At 44.6% G+C, this 20,490-nt stretch overlaps 1 protein-coding gene across 10 annotated transcripts in view; it reads right to left on the bottom strand.

Moving 5' to 3' along the window:
• The window catches only part of Esr2 (estrogen receptor 2), a 96,615-nt gene that overhangs the window by 45,659 nt on the left and 30,466 nt on the right, over positions 1-20,490 (bottom strand). For 9 of the 10 annotated variants that reach the window (XM_085697517.2, XM_087911750.1, XM_085697519.2 and 6 more), the window contains 5 exons: positions 20,052-20,168; positions 13,813-14,112; positions 10,109-10,247; positions 9,212-9,265; positions 4,422-4,555 (listed from right to left, as the gene is read on the bottom strand). In XM_085697517.2, coding sequence (XP_085553643.1) covers positions 4,422-4,555; positions 9,212-9,265; positions 10,109-10,247; positions 13,813-14,112; positions 20,052-20,168 — 744 coding nt within the window. The remainder of the gene's footprint in view (positions 1-4,421; positions 4,556-9,211; positions 9,266-10,108; positions 10,248-13,812; positions 14,113-20,051; positions 20,169-20,490) is intronic. The other variant, XM_085697523.2, reaches the window with a different exon arrangement.

Raw genomic sequence — 20,490 nt, 5'->3', positions numbered from 1 at the left:
TAAAATTGTTTAAATAAAGAGATTTGTCTCTAATTTATTTGTTTGGTTGACACACTGTCTGTGTAATCCAGGCTGGCCTCAAACCTGCTATGTAGCTGAAGAGCGGAGAACCTTGAACTCCTCCTGACCCTCCTGCTGTCATCTCCCCAAGCACTGGGATTGCAGGCAAGCACCTCCACGCCCAGTTCCCTGTCCCTAATTTAGGTTATTTGATTGATTGATTGATTGATTGATTGTGGTTAGGTTATTTTAAAAAGACCAATGGTAATTAACTTCGAGTTTATTCCACTCTGACTCCTAGATTAGATCGTAATTCTAAGGGAAGGTGGATATAGTTTCAGAGACTCAGGTGACAAGGTTTTCACCTTGTTTGTCATATGTTGTTACTCTCTCTCTCCCTCTCTCTCTCTCTCTCGCTCTCATTTGTTTATTTTGGTTTTTTGAGACAGGGTTTCTCTGTGTAACTTTGGAGACTGTCCTGGAACTCACTCTGTAGACCAGGCTGCCCCTGAACTCAGAGATCCACCTGCCTCTGCCTCCCTAGTGCTGGGATTAAAGGCATTGCTGCCACCACCATCCGGCTGCAGCAAGTTCTCTTAATGGTTGACCCAACTTATCAACCCCCATTTCTCTGTCTCTTGACTGGGATCTGAAGAGAAATATGCTGTCACCTTTACTTTTGTTCTTTTGTATATAAAGTCCCGCCCTCCCCTCCCCCCAGCAGCTTTTTACCATTCTTCAGCTCTGGGTGTGGTGGTAGATGTCTGAATATTTCCAGCAACGGCACAGGCAGATGACTTGGGATCCTGGGCAATAGAGCCAGGCAGAAGAAGAAAACCTGGGCATGGTGGTGCCCTGTTCAGGAAGCTGAGGCAGGAGAATCATGAACTTGAGGACTGCTTGAACTACATAGCAACACCCGGTTTCAAAAAAGAAAAGGAAAAGAACGAAGAGTGACTTGTCTCCTTCCTGCTGGCTTTGAGCACTTTGATGAAGACCTGTCGTGCTGTGGCTTCCCACACGCTTCTCGTGCAGGGGCTTAAGAGAGCATCGTGGAAGCCGTGTTTACAGTTTTCAGGACGTCTAGAGCATTCTCAACCATGTTTCAACTGCTGTGTCCCCACGTCTGCTGACTTTCTTCTGTGGCAGCTTCCCTTCTCCAAGGCTGTCTGGGGCCCATTCGGACTTTCTGTGTCCTGCCTTGTCTTCTCACGCTTCCCGTAGGAACCCCAGGCGCTGTTTTCATGTCTCCAGAGAGTCTCTTTCATGCATTTCATTCTGTCACCTTTCTGAGTGGTTTTTCTCCTGTTGGAGACCATTATTTTCCTCTTTGTATGCTTCCTAATTTTCAATGAGTTATTTTGAGTATTGTGAATTTACCTTTGGGTTCTGGCTAGCATTATATTCTTTGTGTTGTCATTGCCTCCCAACCCCCTTGTTTGTGAGCATTCACATAGGTGAGAGGGGAGGGGGAGGGAGGTGTGGCAGCAGTAGAGGGGATGAGGGGTGTGGTCAAAGTCCTGATCTCCTTATGGTCTCACATACTAGGCGAACAATCTTCCAACTGAGCTACATCCCCAGGCCCCTGGCTTCTGTGTAGTACTGAAGACTGACTTAGAGACTTTGCCCATAAGCAGGTGAGAATGCCTTCAACTATTAAGCTTTGTGCTAGATTGTAGTTAAATTATTTCACGATATTTTGATAATCTGGGCTTGCTTTTATGTTTTATTTGGTGCCTGTACCCCGGGGCTAACTTTACCCCGTGACTGTGGCGACAGCGTCCTCAGTGTTTTCTTATCCCAATGTCCAGGATGTTACAGGTTTTCACAAGCTGCTGGAGAGAATATGAGCCGCTCCTCAGCCAGTGAGAACTTCAGAGACCATTTTTCCCTCGCGTTGCGCTTCAAAACATTAGCAGGTTAGCTAGCACTCGGCCAAAGCCTTAAAGAGCGCCACCTGCAGACGGGAGAAGCTGCCGGCAGCCCTGTTCCTCTCACGCCGCCGCCCCGCCCCCCCGCAAGGAACCCTAGGCTATTCTGAAGGGTTTTCAAGAACACCTCTTTTTCTGGTTATTTGCAGCAATTAATTTAAAAATAAAACAAAAACGGAAGCAAGGACTAAGTTGGTGAACATCAGTTGGTGTCCTCCACTGAAACAACCTGAATAGCCCTGAAACCCTTCAGAGCTAGCCACCTCTTCCGACAGTAGAACATTTCCATAAGGAAAACCAGAAAGAAAGAAAGAAAGAAAGAAAGAAAGAAAGAAAGAAAGAAAGAAAGAAAGAAAGAAAGAAAGAAAGAAAGAAAGAAAGAAAGAAAGAAAGAAAGAAAGAAAGAAAGAAAGAAAGAAAGAAAGAAAGAAAGAAGGAAGAAAAAAAGAAATCAAATTCCAATTTCCCACAGCAATGTCGAACAGAATAAATTTGCTGTGACTACCAAGTAAGCAATAAGGTTCAGTAAAGATTTTCAAAAATTTGGATTTACCTTAAATTTTAAAGATTTTTCTGCCCAAAGTGGCAATTACATCCCACAACCCTCCTCACCTCCTACAAGGGCAGTGTTATCAGATGCCGCAGGAAGAAGGCCAGAGCTGCCTTGCCCATCTACATAGAGGCTGCTCACAGCTCTGAGGATACAATCTGACATCTAGAAGATGCCAAGCCAAACAGAAGGCTCCTCACCATAATGTGTTCTAACAACAAACAAATTGCTTTCTGAGGAGCACATAGTGGTTCTGAAAGGGTTCTAAATCCTTCGGATTCCTTCTTCAGCCCTCCCCGCCCTTCCCCGTCAAGGCCTAATCCACTCTCTGCTCTAGTACCCACCACTGATGGCGTGCTGTGCTCTCCCCAAGCTACTGTCTGAATGTTCTCTCCTGGTCCACAGCAAGAGGACACCATGGAAGTGCCAGCCCTTGAGAGCTCTGACAGCCACAGACAAATTTAAAAATCATTCAAATGTGTTAATTGCATAAACCAGGACTCATATTTTGCACTTTTCGTCGTAATTTTCTGTTATTATGCTGAGCTGGGGCCAAGGGAAGCCGAGAGTGATAGCAAGCACTTACCTAGTGTGGGCAAAGCTCTGGGTTTGATCGTCAGTTTCAAAAACCGGTTTTAAAAAGCCCTACACATTCACATCTTGTTATTATTCTCTAAATACAGCGTAACCACCACGTACATACATGCGCATTGGGTCAGGTGCTATAAGTATCCCAGGGATAATGTCAAGTATGAGAAGCTACACACAGGATGTAGGTAGATACCACTCCATTTAATATAAGAGATGATGGCACCCACTGATTTTGCTATTAGAGTCAATAACCAACGGATACTGGAGAAGAGGGGGAGAGAGAAGGAACTGGGGGCACTGTTTCCTAGGTCTTGGAGAGAGGCGGATCCTGCTGATTATTCTTATCTTCCTTGTATGGTTTTCTTCCATCTAAATATTGTCCCTGATCACCAGATATTGTTTATACAAGAAAAACTAGGAGAGCCAAAACATCCACTCAGCTCAGACACTGTCCTCATCCCCCATCTCCGAAGTCAAGTCCCTCCCCTTTTCCCTCCCACACGGTCTGTTTGGGCTCACTTTATCTGAGGACACCCTTGCCTCCGTCTCTCTTCATTCTAGTCATTCCTCCCTATGGAGAGTGGGGGTATGACCTTCTCATAATGCACTTCTGCACACAGACAGACACTCCCCCAGAGTTGCCTGTGACCACTTGAAGCTCTTCTCTGAAGACCCTTCTGCAGTCTCTCCTGCTTCTCCGGGTGCCTCCACTCTGTAGATCTGTGCACCTCAGTCCAGCACCAAGATCATGACATTTCATAACTTGCTTTCTGCCTCCCCCAATACCAGAAGCTATTTGACTGTAACCTAGATGTTGGTACTGAACAAATGAATAGTCTGTAAAAGTAGAAGCTAAAACATTAAATACAGATGATACGTGTTGGCCGCGTAAAATGCCTGTGTCTGGCTGAAAAAAGCCTGGAGGGTAATTTAAAATTATTCTTTTCTTTTCTCTTTTGGTTTTACAAGACAAGGTTTCTTTGAGTAGCCCTGGCTTCCCTGGAACTCATTCTGTAGACCAGGCTGTCCTCAAACTCAGGGACCACCTGCATCTGCCTCTCCAGTGCTGGGATTAAAAGTGTACACCACCACATCTAGCTTCTGAGCCGCTGCCAGTCGCTCATCCGATGAATAATTTATACTCAAGTTAGCAAATGTTAACTACAGTCTAAATTCAGGTAAAACGGAAAAGTAGGAAGTGAAGCCATTCTCTGCTTTCTAAATCAAACAGAAGTTCAGCACTCTTGACCGCCACACTGGCTGGACAGTCTTTCTCCCCCCCAGCCAAACATGGTGCAGGCGCAGGAGTGGGCGCAGGCGCGGGTGTGGGCACAGGCGCGGTTACTCACTTGAGTTGAGGAGGATCATGGCCTTCACGCACAGATACTCTTTGTGCTGGAGTTTCAACTCACGGAACCTCGATGTCGTTGCCAGGAGCATGTCAAAGATTTCCAGAATCCCTTCTACGCACTTCCCCTCATCCCTGCAAGAGTTCATTTGGGGATTGAAGGAACACACAGCATTAGAGGGTCATCAAGAGATGACACCTTAGACATCATCCTGCACATCCCATGACTCTACTGAGGTATTAGGAAGAGCACACTTAAAGGGAAATCACTAGTACTGAGTCCATATAAGGAAAACAAGGGATGTGTGGGTGTAGGCTCAATGGTGGGACCCTTACCTAGCTCTCAGGAGGCTATGGGGTAAATCCTTAGCATTGAAGAGGGGAACACGCAGCGCACTTCCTAAAAATTCTTAAATAATTTTTTTCAGGCCAAAGTGTGCACTGAGGCTGCCTGTTTCCTTCTACTTCATTGCAGAAGGACTTCTTGGAGACACCATCACGCCTATGACTTCCATAGAAACCATGGTAGCCAACCAGCCTTGCTGGAAGTGACTCGGTGTATTAAAAGCAAGCTCCCACACTCTCCTCAGGAAGTACCGGTGAGGGGGTCTGTTAGAGCCAAACATTTCAAGAAAAACAAACTTTCATATCTTCACACATAGAGGGCTGAACTTAGATGTTGGTCTAGAAGCCAAGAGACATGTAAGCGGCATTTGAAGAAAGCAAGTGCGACACACAGAGAAATTACAGTTGAAGGTGGCTTAGTCAGGGAGGAAACAGACACGGGGCAGGTGACATTTTCTTACTTTGACTTCCTGAAGTGACTTTTTGTTTTTTTAGGTTTGGGGTTTTGTTTTGTTTTGTTTTGTTGAGATTGGGTCTTACCATGTAGCCTAGGCTACCCAGCTCCTGGCCTCACTACCTCCACCTCTGAAATGCTGAAATTACAGATGTGGGCCGTGACACCCAGCCTGAAGATGGTTTTCAAAACAAAGGTTTCAGACAAACCCTTTAAGGATGCCTTATAGGAATGAACTGTCTTTGAAATAAATGATTATGCATGAACAAGAAAACACCATTTTCTAGACACACATTATCCCACCCCATTGTTCTCAAGACTAACTGTTCTCTCCAGCTGCAGAGTCACTAGGGCCTTGACTAGCAGTCAGATGATTTCGTACAACATCCTTCCAGTTCCCGAATGTAGCCCACAGCAAAGGGGATCGTGGCAGAAACGGGTGCTGTGGGGTCTGCTTTCACTCTCTGGACTATGAAGGGAGATCTAAGTAAAGCAGCAAAAACAAACAAAAAACCTGACTGTGCACTGTCTGCTCTCACCCCCAAACCAGGTCATGGCCAGTGGATGTGGCATTTTAGGAGAGAACATCTGTAGAGGCCCTGTGAACTGACACCCCTGGATGCTACCAAGCTTGCCTGCTAGGTGTTTGACAGCAACTCCTCAGGATCCTGCATTCCACACCATTCCGACACACACCGAGACCCACGCACACACAGCCACAAGCACACAACTGCTCACTTTGGCAGGTCAGCGTGGGAACTTCTCAAAACAGCCGCATCCTTCTGCCAGTGAGGAGCTAAGGGACAAAACACTGGTGTCCCCTAGAACTCGGAGAATGAGAGCCCCGGGCAAAGGGGACCAAAATCTACATGAACCCTGCTACTCCATGTACCCCATCTTCATACCTCCCCTAAACCTCCTCCTCAGCTCTGAGTTCCTGTAAGCGTGGCAGAAACCCTGAACATAGCGAGTGGAAAAGAGGCACCTGCACTGAAGGCCCCTCATGCCAAACTATCACCCCACTCTGCCTCTTGAAGGGCCACTGCTCGGAATTACAAGTGCTGAGCTTCCAGGTATTTGGTAGCCAGAGAAGCTGATCTGAATTCATCACAAAAGAAGAAACGAACAGACACTGACACCTGCACTGATGCTTTCGTTTTGTTTTGGTTATTTGGCCAGTTTTGAGATGGAGTCTAATTATGTAGTCCAGGCTAGCTTCAATCTTGTGACTCTCTTATCTCTGCCTTCCCAGGACTGGAAGGTGTGGGCTACAATTGATGGTTTAATAGTTTGACTCTTTATTCTCCTGTAAAATTCAAGCTCAAGTGAAGTTATGTACAGTTATGTAACATACACATGTGTGTGCTCTCTCTCTCTCTCTCTCTCTCTCTCTCTCTCTCCCTCTCTCCCTCACTCTCTCAAAGGATAAATCAATTCAGCTGAAATCAATCCTATTTTCTGGGAGTTGCCACCCATGCCAAAGAAAGGGCACTAAATATCAGGATTAATACCCATTTCCACATCGAAAACATTTCTTTGCATTAAAATTAATACTTCAAATCTGCATTGTTTAGGTATTGGGGCATCTGAAGCCCAATACACATTGCAACTTCAAGTAATCCACACTTATACCTCATAGAAAAAGTTCCAGTCTAAGCAACCTAAAGAACCAGGCCTGGCTGTTTCCTTCTAGCAGGTGGGACAAGCAACCATCGCATCTCATGTCGGTTTCAAGTACTTTCGATGACATCACAGGCTATAGAATTCACATACATTTTTAGAAAATAAATGAGCCATGTGGGAACATAAAGTGCACCTCCCAAGTGACTCTGAATAACACCCTGCTTTGAAATGAGTCATGCCAAATAAAGTGAGGAAGGACGGCTACAAACTGATGAGTAGATCCATGCCATTCATCTCGTAGTTGGGGATTGAAGCCGAGTTAGGAGTAAGAAGGCAGGGGCAGGGATGGAGAGATTAAAGAAAGAAACATGATTGGAGTGTTAGCAAGCCACACGTCAATCAGTCAAGTCAACCTATTTGGAGAAGTACACTTCAAGCTAGCGTCAACCAAAGATTAAGTTAGCAATCTCATTACTTACTTTTTCATAAAAGAAAAATAACAGTTTGATTCAATGGCAAAATACTGTCTTGCTTTGCCATTGCCTATTTTCTGCCTGCATCTTTATTCGCTGGGTTTCACACCAGTTTATCTCTGGAGGTATGGCAACTGGACAAGGGTAAGGAGCCCAACTGATGGCTAAGCACATGGGAGAGACTTCATAAATATTAAATCAAAATGAAATTACTTGGCTACAAAAAGTAAATTAAAATTTGGGAGTAAAAGTCTATGATCTTCAAAAACATTCAGCTTATCAATGTTGAGTGTGAATGCAGCCCCTAAGAACATTCATAGCCATAGGAGTCTAAGAGCCGTGTCAGGGTTCAGAGTGGGCTCCCAGCCCAGCTCCAATGTCCAGTGACAGTTCTGTAGACAGTTTCCTGTTGATGCTGGCACAAAAAATGCCTGCATGCACTGTTTATTTAAACTACATTGGATCTGTATGTCTGTGTATGTATATCTGTGTATGTGAATATGTGTATATATGTCTGTGTGTATGCATGTGTATGTGTGTGTGCTACAGTTAAAGGTAAAATAGTTTTGTAGAGTTAGTGCTCGCCTTTCACCACGTGGGTCTGAGGGATTAAACTCAGGTCATCGGTCTTGATGAAAAGCTCCTCTACCCACTGAGCCATCCTGCCAGCCACGTACATTTTTCAGCAAATAGAAGCTCGGGTTCCACACTAGATCTTCACATGAGTTTATGTTTCTGATGGATGCCAAAAGAACTACCTTGTTACGAGTAAGCCCAGATCACTGGGGTTTCCCTTCAGCTTTAGTACACTCGTGGTTTTTGTTTTTGTTTGGTTTTTGTAGAAATCCCGATAAGAACGAATGAGCACAGGTAAGGGGGTTAACTCAGCGGTGAAGGGTCTGCTAAGCAAGCGAAAGGCTCTTGGTCTTGTGCCCTTGTGCCCAGCACCAAAAATAAACAAAAAACAAAAACACAAAAATAAAAAGTGTTTAGTGCTTGTACTCATGTGAAACCCCTGTGAAGACGCTCTGGCATGCTGGGCAGTGGTGGCACACCCACACTGAGGAAGGGGAAGGCTAAATTTACCCCGGGACATGTTCTCCAGCTACTGACTTAGTTACTGAAACACTAGATTTGGCCTCCACCTCGAAACTGAAACCAAAAGTAAAATCGTTTTAACCCCACTACACGTCAATGGGTAGAGCAGCTAACGTAGCAGGATTGTATGTTTAAGTGTGTGTTTGTGAGGCAGAGTGAACGGATGAGGCAGTGGCCAGGCTGGGCATTTGGCCTTTCGGCTTGACTGACAAGCCTGAGATGACAGGAGGAGCGGGTTGAAATAGAAGAGGTCACAGGGCTGATGGGCAGAAATAGAACAGATCCTAAAGCTGTGTTCTAACACAAAATAACAAATTATGAATCAATTTGCTTTTGGCCTTCTCTTTCCCTTTCTGACTCTCGTTCCCACGGGGGCAATGTGCTGTGTACAGACTCTAGATCCCCTCCTCTCCACCAGCACTTATGCCCCCCGCCTGTAAATCAGTCACCTCACTTTCCATTTTTTTAACTGAAGACCTGAAACGATGTGTGGCGTTCACTCCAAAGGGGCTTTTGGAAAGATTAAATAAAGCGACACAGTCAAGTTCTTAAGAGAGTACCTGGCACACACCGGCTAAAAAGTTAGCTACGTGACGGTCAGTGGAGGGTCTGGTACCTGCCCCACTGCTCTGGCCTCCCAGAGCCTCCCTCGCCCGTTCACCACTTGGGCTTGCTCCTGCCCCAGCCACATGTTGCTGCTCTTCCCACAGGGTTTGCTCCACCAGAACACCTCCATTACTCAGACCAGTGCTCTCTGTCAAGGCCATCCATGACAGCAGGCAGAAGGGATGCTGATACCTTGGGGCAGCGCTCGTCGTCTGCGCAACGTGCCAGTGAGGGTCTTCTGATGACCTACAGTGGTAACAGGATGACGATGCGAGAGTTGGGGCGGGCACTTCCGGTTCACAGCACCAGGCAACCTCCTGCCCTTGTGCCCGGTCTAACGTGCTGAACACTTAACGCTAGTCCTTTTCTCGTGGCGATTTTCCAAACCACTCAAAGTTTTTCAATTTTTTTTTTCCTATAACAAAGCTTGACTGTTGGTGAACAATTTAGCTTCCATAAACAGTTCAACTGAATCCAGGTTTAGCTCCTACGGTCTGCCATCTTTAAAAGAAAACCAAGTGCGACTACTTTGTGAGACCGTGTCATGTCCCCACAGTATGGCCATGTCCCAGTGTCTGTCAACTTCCATCTGGCCTTAGTAACGAGCCCTCCCACCACATGTTCCAAAATGCTCCCAGAGATAAATGGCACTATGAGCATTAAAGCTATAGTCCATGAAAATAAATTTGGAAGGGTCGTAAGAATTTTATCACCTATCCAGAGACGTAACTTGTCACTCAACCGTGAGGCAACTTAAGAATATAACGTGAGAACAGAATCTCTTAAAAACAAAACTATGTTGACTGCACTCAGTGGCCAACACCCTACAGGAAACAGTTCCCTGCCACAGCCCTGACCTGTGACTGTCGATGCACCACTGGCTGGACTGGCTCATGGGAAATGACCCCTGGTACCCATGCCCTCTTCTTCGTGGGCTCTTGACACACTGAAGGAGTGGATGGTGTCATTGTCCCCTAATTGCCCTTTCAGGTGTGAGAATTTAATTGCAGCACCTAGGGCTTGGTTCCCAATCACTTGGCTTAGTCAAACAGATCAGAGATGAAATGCAAAGCATTTTTTTTTTCTCACCTATCCAGAACGAGGTCTGGAGCAAAGATGAGCTTGCCCGGGTGGTCGATGGAGCGCCACATCAGCCCCACCATTAACACCTCCATCCAGCAGCTTTCCAAGAGCCGAACTTGGTCCAGCAGGCTGAGCTCCACAAAGCCTGGGGGAACAAGAGTCCATGAAACACCTCCCCATCAGCAACCCATTTCTGTACAGACAGAACGCCAAGTCATTATAAACGCTAAGGAAACCCAGACAACAAAGGGAAGTAATCAATCAGTATTTCAAAGAGGTGCTTCAAAGTTTTGTTGGTGGAAGAAATCTTGGCTGTACAACTTGCAGTTTCCAACCTCCGACCCCTCCAGAAAACAAGCAAACTCTGCTTAATATTCCTAAAGAATCATTGGTTCCCCAGACAGATGCCAGAAAGGGCCCAAAAGGCAGAGTTAGGCTTGTTAGCTACGGCTATACTAATCATTCCTGTGCCCTGCTGAGGAAACCAAAGCTCAGCAGTCAACCAGAGGGGCTGTCTGTCTGTCCCAATCCATGGTTTGGAAGATGGTTGGATGGGGTAGGTAGAGTCTAGATGACCGGGGGTGGAAGGAAAAGCAGAGAGTGTTGCCAGCCCCTGCAGAAAGCCAGGCTTCAACCAAAATAGGTTTTCCCAGGGTTTAACACTTCCCATGCAGAATTAGGACTGTTCTGGGGGGGGGGGGTGCTGTCTCCAGGTCCTATTTTAAAGAGCAAACATAACTGAAGCAGCTGATACTCCAATGGCATGAATTAGTCACAGCACTGGAAGGAAACACAGAATCTCTGGGGAGCAAATGCCTTTAGCACAAGGCAGAGGACATAGGAACTTCTTCCGTAACACACACGCACTGTGTGAACATAGTAGACAAAGGCACAGCCTTGGAGTGAAATGGATTCTGGGTTTAATTATCAGTTTAGCCCCTCCCTAATGTGTGTGTGTGTGCGCACACATGGTCACATGCTAGACAAGTGTTCTACCACTAAGCTACATCCCTATCTCCCTCTCCCAGATGAGTTCATCTCTTGTCAAATCTGTTTTTCTTGTAGGTAGAATAGAATTTCCTATAAGTGAGATCGCGTATACATATTTTACCAGTGTTCCTACAATGCAAAGCCACACACGCTCAAGTCTTCGGATAATGGTTCTGTAAATGTGCACAACGGAGAAGTGAATAGAGCATGAATGTAAAGATGGAGAACTCTGAAGCTGGGGAGATGGCTCAGTCAGTAAAGGGCTTGCTAGGAAATCATAAGGACCTGAGTCTGATCCTCAGTACCCATGTAGCATGCACTTCCAATCCCAACACTAGGGAGAAAGAAACAGATCTCTAGGGCTCACTGGACAGCCATTCTAACCAATCAGTGAGGGAGCCTGTACCAAAACATAAGGAGGCAAGCAATCAAGGCAGACGCCAGTGTCAACCCCTGGCCTCTAGAAACTCGTGAGCATGCATGAACATACTCATGCACTTGTATGCACCACACACAGATGGACAAATCCTTTCAGAGCTGCATGGTTATGCTCAGTTCAGGTCCTGATACATGGACACCTTCCAATGTCACTCATGGTCATATGTAAGACTCCTACAAATCTTTCAAAATGCTGCGCTTGAGAAAAAAATGAATTAGGGGGTGGGGGTGGGGAGAGCCAAATAGTTTCCCCTAGTCAGGAATCTCTCATCTCCATTTTTCCTGTGAGATCCTAAAAATGGTGTTTGGAAAACACTTGGAATAAAAACTAGAGGAAAGAGCATTGGTGTTTTTCTTCTCTGGCAAACAGCAGACAAAATGAAATAATTCTGGCAAAGGTGGAGACACTAGACAAAACAAAGCTGGAAAGGAGATCTCCAGGAAGCTCAGAAGATGTGGGGTCCAGCCAGCAATGGCCACCAGGGACCCATGCACCTGGAGACGTGGCTCCCCAAACTCTTTGTCTACTCAGCCAAATCTTGACAATTTGCCTCACACAGTTACTGCCCCCGCTTCCCCAGGGCCATGGGAGCCTTGGCCTGGCTTAAAATTTAGAAAGTGTGTGTGTGTGTGTGTGTGTGTGTGTGTGTGTGTGTGTGTGTGTGTGTCAGAGAGAGAGAGAGAGACACAGAGAGATTTCTTATATGGTTATAGAAAAAATGGATGGCCCACCCTGTGAGACCCTCATCTCAAACCAGAACAAAATGTAGGGCAGTGCCATGTCTCGGTCAGTAGAACTGCCTTTCATGGAAGCCTGATGATGTGAGTTGGATCCCTGGGACAAAGGTGGAAGGAAAGATCTGACTCCTGAAAGTTTTTCTCTAACTCTACTCAGGTACCATAGTGTGTGGATGCTCTCACACACACCACATACGCACACATGCACATGTACACCAATGACAATAGCAATGGTAGTAATAAACAAATGCTTATAATATTTTTAAATGGGTGCATTTAATAAACTTCACCTATTCAACATCTAGCTCAGTCTATCCTACCTTACACGTGCTTAGAATAGAATATGGTCAGCTTACAGACTGGTAAAAGCATTTGATACAAGGCCTGTGTTTTAATAAAAGCATCACTAGCTCAAGTGACCTCTTGACTCTTATACTGAAGGAGAAAACCAGAATGAGTAAAAGTGCCTATTTCTAACTGTCACACCCACAGTGAGGAACTGAGAGCTAGGCCATCGTAAGCTGGGGACTAGGTACAAATGGGCCTGGGGAAATACCGACTTTCTAGGATGAAAAGGTACATATTCTGCATGACCGCATTTTGATAGCAGGAAGATTTACTGGCCCGTTGATTCACAATACTTCAACTGCTGATTTACTCTATATAATACCGATTCTTTCTCTACTGGAGTGATGTTTTATAAATCCCTGTTTAGCATCTGGTAAGCCTTATACTTCCACGTGAAACTGGCTCTATCCTGTCCTGACCTGCCATGCCCTTCCTCACCAGCTGAGACATCAACAGCCAGAGACTGGGTCAACGTGGAATCCACATTTCTACCTTTTAACCAGGCCCTAAGACTCTAGACTTGCCCAAGTGACCCTGAGTCCAGTTCCAAAGCCTGGGTAGGTCCCTTCTCAGACCACACCTGGGCACAATACATAAGCAACAGGCATTGTCTGCTGGAGATGTAAACATTACCAGTGTTACAGTGTGTGCAGGATGAATCTACGAGACAACAATGAAGAGAGTCAGATATAAAAAGAGGCTCTATACACTACTTCCTGACCTACTCTGTCTGATAAAACTCGAGAGTCTGGGAATTCCAAACAGAATCTAAAACCCAAGACATATTAAGGTTATATATGCCAATATATAGGACGAAGAAAACACCATTGTTATGTTACAAATTTTGCTGTGCAGTTAAGAGCAAATACTGCTCTTGCTAAGGACCCAAGTTCAATTCCCAGCACCTAGGCTGAGCTCAATTCCTAGCAACCACATTGGACATCATTTCCTGTAACTCCAGTTTCGAGGGATCTGACATCTCTGGCTTCCTTGGGCACCTGCAGTTATGGTCATATATCTCCACACAGATATACACAAAATCAAAATGGGATTTAAAAAATCTGATATATAAAAGGTTACAAAACAAAATATCAAACAAACTATTATATAATCCAGATGAAGTTCACTGTCCCCAAAATATGAGAGGGGGGCCTTGTCACAAATAAACAGAACAAAGTCAAGAAGCAGAGTCCTACCGGGGATTTTCTTGGCCCAGCCAATCATGTGCACCAGTTCCTTGTCGGCCAGCTTAGTGAGGGACATCATCATGGAGGCCTCGGTGAAGGGCATGCTGGGACGGCTCACTAGCACATTGGGCGGCTCTGCCTCCAGGAGGGTGAGCACCAGCTGCTCCGGGCTCAGGGTGCTCAGGAGTAGCTCCTTCACCCGGGGCACGTGCCCACTGTTCCTCTTGGCTTTGCCCAGGCAGTGCACCTGCTCACCGGAACTTCTCTGTCTTCGTACTATCCGGTACCCACACCTTTCTCTCCTGGACCCTAAAGAGGAGAGCAGATGACAAGTCCAGCTCACCGAATAGCCAGTCTAAAAGCGATGAGGGGCTGAGGGTGTGGGTGAGTAGGTTAAGTGCTCGACTCGCGTGCGCAAGGCCCTGAGTTCGACTCCCGGGCCCAGCACTGTAAGAAGCAGCTGTGTTGACAGCAGTGCTGATACCATTGACTTCATTCCATTTTTATATTTTGGAGTCTGTGGGTCGCGGACAGAGATAACGACTGTCTGGATGTATTAGCAACATAACGTGTTTGGGAACGTCTGCTCCGTTTCAAGGTTATCACTGGCTACTGAATCTGTTTCTCTTCTCAAGTGCACTGATAGACCCCAGGTTCAAAGATATGAAGTTAGGAATTTTCCCCAAGTAGAGAAAATAATGAAAAATCAGGACTTTAACATTGTTATTTCTAGATAGCAAATAACACACGCTAACAGCACTTTTAAAAAGTTTATATACATGTACGTACTTTTTATATTCTTACACAAACAAATATATTTCAAATAAATTAACTGGAAAAGCCTGGAAAATACAAAAGAAAATTAATTTCTGTATAAATTCGGTATTTTTCCGTTAATGCTTTTTATGTTTTATAAACAAAATTAGAATCATAGCTTATACACTATTTCATAAACTGCTCTTAATCTTATTGAAATTAAGCCTGGGGAGCTAGCTCAGTGAATAACAGCACCAATCACACAGCTTCAGGACCTGAATTCAACACTCAGAATTCAAGTAAACAAAGCCTTACATGTCAGGGGTAATGGCGCATGCCTTTGATCCCAGTACTCAGGAGGCAGAAGCATATGGATCTCTGTGAGTTCGAGGCCAATCTGATCTACATAGTGAGTTCCAGGACATCTACGGCTATATAATGAGAACTTGTCTCAGGAAAACAAAAAGCCATATATACAATTACATTTGTAATCCCAGCACTCCTACAGAAGACAGACACAAAAGGACTGCCCAGAAGCCCACAGTTCAGCTAGCCTAGAGAATGCCAAAAAAGGACAAGAGAGACAAGATGGAAAGAGAACACTGACTCCCAAAAGTTGTCTGAGCTCCATGAATGTGATGTAACCCACATGCAACCTACACACGCATGAACACACAACTATAAACCAAGTTCACAATCTGTAAAGCCCTCCAGTCTATTACTATATATTAACATTTACTTTTAAAAGCCAGTGTTGTTCTGCACATGGCTGGAGCGCAGGCAGAGCCTAGAGGGTTGTCACAAATCCCAGGCCAACTTGAGATACACAATAAGTTACAGGCCAGCCTGAACTATAGGGTAAAGGAGACTGTACCTCAAAGAACAAAAGCTAAAATGCCCCATGCTGATGTAAGACTATGTTACTATAGTTTCTTCTTTAATTATTGCAGTGAAAATGAGACTTGTGGGTGTGTTCAATTACTACTTTATAATAAATTCAAAGTTAACTTGTTCAAACAAGCCATACAGACATTAAAAATTTTATAGCTACTACTTTCCAAAATATTTAAGAATTCTTAATCTTAACAATAATTTAAGGACTACCTAATTTCTCACAATATTATTGGACATTAGTGTTACTTTTAATCTTTGTTGGTCTTAGGAGTGAGTAAACAGTCTTTTCTTCTTCTGCATTTTTAAAATATTTAGCAATGTTCAAAATGTTTGCCCTTTGTATTTCTCTACTTGTACATTGCCTATTTTTTTGGGGGGGGGGGGTGTCCAAGACAAAGTTTCTCTGTGCAGTCCTGGCTGTCCTGGAACTCATTCTGTATACCAGGCTGGCCTCGAACTCATAGAGATGCATCTGCCACTACCTCTCCAGTACTGGGATTAAAGGTGTGTGCCACCACTGCCCAGTTTGCCTATTTGTTTCTTACCCCTTGCTTTTCTAAAACTTATAAAGGCTCTTTTGTATAACTTTGCACCACACAGCCTCTGGCTTGCTTTGCGTGTTTAACCTTTGTTCATGGTGTCTTCTGCCATAAAAAGCTTTATTTAGAGGCTGGAGATATGGCTCAGTGTTTAAAAACACTGGCTGTTCTTCCAGAAGACCCAGGTTCAAATCCCAGCACCCACATGGCAGCTCACAACTGTCTGCAATTGTAAACGGTAACTCCAGGGGATCCGATACCCTCACACAGATATACATGCAGACAAAATTCCAATGCACATAAAATAAAGGTAAATAAATCATTATCAATTTACTTTGCATCAAGATCATAAAGGTATTCTCCTTTACCTTCATAAACACTTGTGTGGTTAAAATCTATCTGGAATTTTATACATGTTTGTATTATGTGAAGTTGATATTTCATGTCACAGTTCCCAAATAGATAAACAGTGTTCCCTGTACTTGTTGTAGCATAAGCTTTTTTCCTGCCAATTTTGAGTGCCTATCAATAATATTTATTTATACCGGTGATTTATTCTCAATTCTCTACTCAGTTTCACTAATCTGTATTTCTATGCCTGTGCTAGTACCCAAATATTCTTGTTATTGTAGGCCTATGGATCAGAACATAATGAACTTGTGTTTTTAAAATGATGATGGGGAAAGCCAGGAGTAGTAGTGCAATCCTTTAATTCCAGCATGCAGGAGTTAGGGGCAGAAAGACCAGGAGTTCAAGGGCAGTTTTGGCTACATAGTGAATTCAAAGCCAGCCTGGATGCACTGAATGAGACTGTAACAAAAAAAAAGTAGAGAAAATGCATTTTTATGTTTGAGACAGGGTCTCATTCTGTAGCCCAGGCTGGGCTCAAACTCCTGGAAATATACTTTCCTTGTCCTCCTGAGAATTGAAATTGCTGGGATTAGTCAGAATCCTTGGCAAAGATATTCTGATAGTTTTCATTATTTGAGTATATATAGGCCATTTTTATTCATTTGAATATATACATATATACATAAATATATTTGAGTATATGCGTGCACGCACACACACACACACACACACACACACACACACATATATATAGGTTGGCCTTTTTGTTAATATCCAGTATCTTCTGTTTTTTTCCTTTATTTACTCCTTGAGAGTTTCACACATACATATAAAATGTTTTGATCAAATCTATCCCTCATTTCACCCCCTTGTTTGAGTTTTTAAAATAGGGTCTAGGAATGTAGCTCAGGCTAACCTTGAACTTACGTAGTTCAGGCTGACCTTGAACTTACAACAGCCTTTCTGCCTCCACCAACCAAATGCTGAGGATACATGTGAGCCACCACACCTAGTTCTCCTTGAATTTTGAGTCATCTTCCCGCTGATTGATGGGAACATGACCCATCCAAATCTGAAAGTAAACTGAGGACAGTAGGTACTGGAGAGATGGCTCAGCTATTCAGAACACTTCCTGCTTTTAGAGAGGAACCAGGTTCAATTCTAAGCATCCACTTGTTGGCTCACAGCCATCTGTAACTATAGTTCCAGGGGATCCAATGACCTCTTCTAACCTCTAGGAGCACGAGGCACACACATGATGCACACACATACAGGCAAAATACCCATACACATGAAACAAATCTAAAACCAGTTCGGGACATTTTCCACTAAACAACAACTGAGAAGCCACACCGCTCATGTGTTTTTAGAAAGGAGGAAAAATGACAATGGAAATGTTGACATTTAAGAAGTAATTATGAGAAAATATGAACCTTTAAAAAAATCACTATATGAGGCTGAGGTGTAGATCAGTGGTAGAGTGCTTGCCCAGCATGCCCAAGGCTCTGGGTTCAATCCTTAACACTCAGACCTCCGAAAAGCACTGATCGAACAAAATAATAGTCATAGTAATAATAAATAATAGTTTCTGGGAATGAATGATAATAATATAGCATCTAGGGATGAACAATGAAGGTAAGCCAATAGCATCATGAAAGATCAAAAGTTGATTCAGGTTAGACCATCAAAAGAATTCTTTTATGTAGGAAGAAGCTGAAATTCTCAAATCAGTCAAAAATGTACATAAATAGAAATGTCACTAAAGGAGCTGAAAGAGCAGCTGTGCAGCCCCCAAACTAATAGAAGACAAAGAAAACACAAGATGTGATCAACCAAAGGGATAAGAAATGCTAAATTCAAGATGAACTATGGGATGTTGGGCTCTGTTTGCTTTTCTTTGTTTGACCTTGTTTCTTTGACACAGGAAAAGTGCCATTGACTTGGAGACATTTGAACCTAATTTATAACCAAAAGAGTTAAAAAGTTAACATGTATTTCATTTTTTAAAATTTATTACGTTTTTATTTATTTATTTTTATTTGTGTGTGAGTGTGTATGTGCGTGCGTGCATGTGTGTGTGTGCACGCACAACACATACACACACACACACACATACATATATGTGGAAGGAGAAAAAATAGTTGACACTTTCTCATGCTTTGGATACGAGGTGTCCCCAGAAGGCTCATGTTGGAAGGCTTGGCTACCGTGGATGGCACTGTTGAGAGGGAACTGGGCTGCAAAGACTCTGGCAGCTTCAGTGCATGAATCTCTTGATGGATTCATAATATGATGGCACTACAGCGAGGTGTGGGGAGTGAGGTCTGATCAGAGGAGTTGTTTGTGCTTATCTGAAATGCATAGCTTGTCCCTGGCCCCCTGCACCCTTCCTTGCTTTCTGGCCACCATGAAAAACAGCTTCCTTCCCCACATGCCTCCGCCATGAGGCTTCTGGCTTCCCTAACAAGCCAGTTGACCATGGACAAATCTTCTAAGATCATCAGCCAAAATGAAGTGTCTTTTCTGCCTTCAAGTGTTTCCTTCAAGGCATTTGTCACAGCAATGGGAAGTACGTCTTTCTGTTCCGTGGGAGGCAGAATACCCATTGATGTGATGCCTCTCGGTTCATCTTCTGAAATCCCCAAAGAGATTAGGAAGCCTCACCCGGTTGTGTTTGTTGTTCTGTTTCAGGGTCTCACTCTATCATCCAGGCTGAACTCAGACCCACAGTAACCCCTTGGCCTTAGCCTCCCAAGGGCTGAGATTACAGGTGTGAGCTACCATGCTGGCCTATGTGATCCATTCCTTACTTCTCTGTATTGAACCTGGGAAAATCACATGGTGCTAGAACCATACTTCATAAGTATCAGCCCATGAGGAAAGCTAAGGGAAGCTGAGACAGAGCACCAGACACCACACTGAGGTTCCCATTTGTCTCCTTTCTTGCTCCTCTCAAAACCCAAACAAGCAGATATCGCCATTTCAGAGATAAACCCAAGGGCTAGAGAACTGAAGCTAATGAGCAGTCAGCAAAAAGCAAAGAAGCAAAGATGAGACAGTCTACAGACTCCAGCTCCTCCTACAGGAGTGCTCCTTGAGACATTGTCTACAGACTCCTGCTCCTCCTAAGGGAGTGCTCCTTGAGACACTGACCACAGACTCCAGCTCCTTCTACAGGAGTGCTCCTTGAGACACTGTCCACAGACTCCAGCTCCTCCTCCGGGAGTGCTCCTTAAGATACTGTCTATAGGCTGCAGTCCTTCCTTGAAGCATATATTTTCCTCCTTCTAGAAAGCAAGTTGAAAAACAGGACCACATCTTCCCCGTAGTCACCTGAGAAATCCACAAGACATCCTGTTTTCCTGTTACAAGCTCTAACTGTGGGCATTCATGCCAGGATGTCACCGTCTGCTGGCAAGCTCCAGCCCGTTTGAATGTTTCAGTGGCTAGAAAGCCCCCCACCTACACAGAGGCCTCTTCTTCGCTTCACCCCCGAGCTGTATCAGACTCTGGCCTCTAATGCTCTGAAATCTTTGCTCACACCCAACCAACCCCGCCTGCAGCTGCGAGAAATAACCAGCGCACTTGGATGGACACGAATATTTAAAGATGATTCCCATGCCCTAAAGTTGCCTCTCAGCCAGGCCACGTCTCCAGTTCCTCGGCTCTCGCAGGCACCCACCCTGCTAAAAAGACATGAGCACTCACCACACTTGACCATCCCTACTTCGTAGCACTTGCGAAGGCGGCAGGCCTGGCAGCTTTTGCGCCGGTTCTTGTCTATGGTGCACTGGTTGGTGGCTGGGCAGATGTAATCATTGTGTCCTACAGCAAGAAGACGGAAAGTGAGTGCAACAGTTTGGCTGACAACACTGATAACATCATGTAGCAGGAAGTCGGGAAAGACACATAAAAGCACCAAAATCAGCCATGGTGAAGAAGATATTTGGGTACCTTCTGGTATGGAGGATCAAACCCAGGGTCTCATGCATGTGAAGCAAGTACTCTATCAATGAACTATATGCTCAGCCGTGGTGTCTTCACTCTTTCTAAATGTTTAATTTTTTTGAGGGGAGGGGGACTCAAGACAGGGTTTCTCTGTGCAGCCTTGGCTGTCCTAGAACTCGCTCTGTAGACCAGACTGGCC

Source organism: Myodes glareolus, chromosome 11, assembly GCF_982192425.1.
Source record: "Myodes glareolus chromosome 11, mMyoGla1.1, whole genome shotgun sequence".
NCBI classification, from domain to species: Eukaryota; Metazoa; Chordata; class Mammalia; order Rodentia; family Cricetidae; genus Myodes; species Myodes glareolus.
The sequence above is the reverse complement of the archived record's forward strand: the minus strand, read 5'-3'. Positions and strand labels throughout refer to the sequence as shown.